General features: G+C 64.6%; 1 protein-coding gene across 1 annotated transcript in view; it reads left to right on the top strand.

Annotated features, from left to right (window-relative positions):
* The window catches only part of LOC104124770 (nck-associated protein 1-like), a gene marked incomplete at its 3' end in the record, with an annotated part of 13,204 nt that overhangs the window by 670 nt on the left and 9,201 nt on the right, over positions 1 to 3,333 (top strand). Inside the window, 10 exon segments of the mRNA XM_035892707.1 lie at positions 159 to 268; positions 444 to 576; positions 671 to 752; positions 1,010 to 1,068; positions 1,310 to 1,455; positions 1,809 to 1,941; positions 2,151 to 2,270; positions 2,735 to 2,874; positions 3,044 to 3,175; positions 3,283 to 3,330. Coding sequence (XP_035748600.1) covers positions 159 to 268; positions 444 to 576; positions 671 to 752; positions 1,010 to 1,068; positions 1,310 to 1,455; positions 1,809 to 1,941; positions 2,151 to 2,270; positions 2,735 to 2,874; positions 3,044 to 3,175; positions 3,283 to 3,330 — 1,103 coding nt within the window.

Raw genomic sequence — 3,333 nt, 5'->3', positions numbered from 1 at the left:
GGGGGTGGGGGGGGTGTGGGGGTGTGGGGGGGGGGGGTACTGCTGGTGCCAGCCTGGTGCCACGTGGTGGCAGTGCCAGGGCCATTGGTGCCAGCCGGGTGGCAGTGCCTGGTGGCAGCACCCCATGCCTGGTGGCCTCTAACCCCCACCCTGCCCAGGCCCTCTTCGTCTTCATGGCACTCTCCTTCTGCCGGGATGAGGTGAGCTGGCTGGCGCGGCACGCCGAGCACGTCACCAAGACCAAGACACCTGAGGACTTTTCTGACAGGTAGGCACCATGTGCAGGCATCTGCACCGGGCAGGGGGGGATCCGTGCCCATGGGGGGGCATCCCCAGCCGTGGGCAGGCTGGTTTTGTGGTGGGGTTTGCCCTGGTGCTCTGGTCACGGCTGCCACAGGGGCGCTTTGGTGGGCTCAGGCTCTGACCGGTGGCTCTGGTGGCAGCCACGTTGCGGAGCTCCTCTTCCTCATGGAGCAGCTGCGGAGCCTGGTGCGGCGGCAGGTCAGGGTGCTGCAGCGCTACCACGTCCAGTACCTGGCCCGCTTCGATGCCCTGGTGCTCAGCGAAGTCATCCAGGTACCGTGGGGCACCGGCTGCGGCTGATCTCTGTCCCCCGTTGGGGCTCTCTGTGTCCCCTGTGCTGTCCCTCACCCAGTCCGTGTCCCCGCAGAACCTCTCCGTGTGCCCTGAGGAGGAGTCCATTATCCTGTCGTCCTTCGTCAGCTCCCTCTCAGCTCTCTCTATCAAGGAAGGTATGGTCAGTGTCCCCCCCACCATGTCCCTGGCACTGCCTGGGGACCGATGTCCCCCCCTGTCCTGGGAGCCCTGCATCAGTCCTGGACCGGGCTTGTGGGACAACGGGGAGATGGCAGGTCCTGGGGATCCTGTGGGGTGGGTACTGCCACCTCAGACTGGCACCCCCAGGCCCAGTACCTCCAGATTAGCACCCCCAGACTGATGCTCCCCCCTCCCCACGGCCACATCTCCCCACGTTTCTATTTCCCCACAGTTGATGACAAGGAGCAGTTTGATTTCACACCGCTCCGCCTGGACTGGTTCCGGCTGCAGGTGCTGTCCCTGTCCTTGTCCTTGTCCCTCTCCCTGTCCTTGTCTTTGTTCCTGTCCTTGTCCCTGTCTCTGTCCCAATCTCCACCCTTGTTCCCGTCCCTGTGCCAATTCCCGCTTCCTCTCTCCCCATCCCTGTCCCCATCCTTGTCCCCATCCCCTTCCCTATTACTGTCCCCATCCCTGTCCTCGTCCTCTTCCCCCGCCCTGCCCTGCCGTGCCCCTGAGCCCGCTGTCCCCCCAGGCCTACACCAGCGTGGCCAAGGCCTCGCTGCCTCTGGGCTCCAACCCCGACGTGGGTCGCGTCATGAACCTCATCGTCTTCCACACCAAACTGCTCGACTCCCTGGAGGAGCTGCTGGCAGAGGCCTCCGACCTCTCCGACCTGTGGTGAGCGCTGCCACCCGCTCTGCCTCAGTTTCCCCACAGTCACAGGGAGGGTGTGGGGGGTGTCACCTTGGCTGGGGTCTTCCAACCACAACCCCAGCACGTCTGGAAAGGTGCCCACGTGTGCTGGGTGACGGGTGTGGGAAGGGACGGAGGTGGCTGTGGGGGACATGTCACCTATGGGGGAGGTTGGGCAAGGCTGGGTGACATACAGACGGATGTGGGGACAGGGACAAAACACATGTGGCACAGGAGCAGCATGTCCAGAAAGACAAATCCCCTCTCCTGCCCTCCCTTGTCCCTCTCTCCTGCCCTCCCTGCCCCCTTCTTCTGCCCCTCTGCCCCCACCCCTGCAGTTTCTACCCTCGCCCCGTGGAGAGGATGTTTGTGGCGACAATGGAGGAGCCCTCGATGCTGCGCTACAGCATCGCCTTCCCTCTGCTCTGCAGCCCCTTCTCCCGCTGCGTCCACCCCATGTGTCCAGAGGAGGTGAGTCCTGCTGCCTGGGGGGACACGGGGGACACGGGGACATCGTGGCTGGGTGCTGCCCGGCCAGGAATGGGGGGGCTGGGGTGGGCATATGTGGGTGGGGGACAATGGCAGCCCCATGGCCTCGAGGCAGCTGATGGCATGCCACAGACGTGGCTGTGACCTGCATGGGACGTGCTGTGACAGTGCCATGGCTTTTGCCCCCGCAGTATCCCCACCTGAAGGCCATAACGCTGGGGCTGTGCAACAAATTCCTGGAGGAGATAGCCCGGCAGGCCAGCATCTGCGTCATGGACGCCTGTGCCGAGCAGCACAACCTCAGTGAGCAGGTGAGGGTCGTGCCTCCAAGGAGGGCCTCCAAGGTCTCTGTGGCCTTTGGGGTCCCCATCACCTTCAGGATCTCTGTGGCCTTTGGCGTCTCTCTGGTCTCCAGGACCTCTGCGGTCTTTGGGGTCTCCATGACCTCTGTGGCCTCCAGGGTCTTTGTGGTCTCTGTGGTCTCCATGGCCTTTGTGGTTTCCAGGATCTCCATGGCCTTTGGGGTATCCATGGCCTCTGGAGTCTCTTGTAGTGTCTTTGTCCCCTGGGACCTCCACAGCCTCCAGGGTCTCCAGGACCTCTGTGGCCTCCATGTTCTCCAAAGCCTTGGGACAGCAGAGGCCATGAGAGGGAGGACCTGGCAGGGCATGTCCCCAGTTCAACCTTGGGGATGGTGGCCCCTGGTCCTGGGGGCCCCGGTTGGGCTGTCCTTGGTGCATGTGGCCCATGGTAACCCCCTGCCCGTGGCTGGCAGCTTCTGCCCAAGCACTGCGCCTCCACCGTCAGCAAAGCCCGCAAAAAGAAGGCCCTGAAGCAGCCGGCCAAGAAAGGGGAACCCGAGCGGGACAAGCCGGGGGCTGAGAGCCAAAGGAAGGACCGGACCCTGACCACCAAGTGAGACCCCTCCCCCGGGGCTGGCGAGCGTGGGCAGGGGGCTGGCAGGGAGCAGTGGCCCCCAGCCATGGGGTGTGGGCATGGTGTGACACAGGGGGCATGGCGTGACCGTGGGGTTGTCCCCATGGGGCTGCGGTGTGGCTAATGGCACCTGTCCCCCCCACCCCAGCATGGACAAGCTACACCTGACACTGGCCGAGCTGTCCCTGAGCCTCAACCATGTGCCCAACTTTACCGTCTTCGAGCACACGGTGACGCCGGCCGAGTACCTCAGCAGCCACCTGGAGACACGCTTCACCAAGTAGGGACCTCAGAGGGGACATGGTGGGGCCAGGGTGGGCTGTGGGTGCTGCTGGGGAGGGAACACTTGGCCATGGCTCCCCAGCCAGCCCCTTCCTGTCCCTGCAGAGCCATCGTGGCCATGGCGGGCGACACCCAAACCCCGCCGGAGGGGGGGCC

Source organism: Egretta garzetta, unplaced genomic scaffold (genome assembly GCF_000687185.1).
Source record: "Egretta garzetta isolate BGI_Z169 unplaced genomic scaffold, ASM68718v1 scaffold854, whole genome shotgun sequence".
NCBI lineage: Eukaryota > Metazoa > Chordata > Aves > Pelecaniformes > Ardeidae > Egretta > Egretta garzetta.
This window is presented reverse-complemented; position numbering and strand designations above follow the sequence as displayed.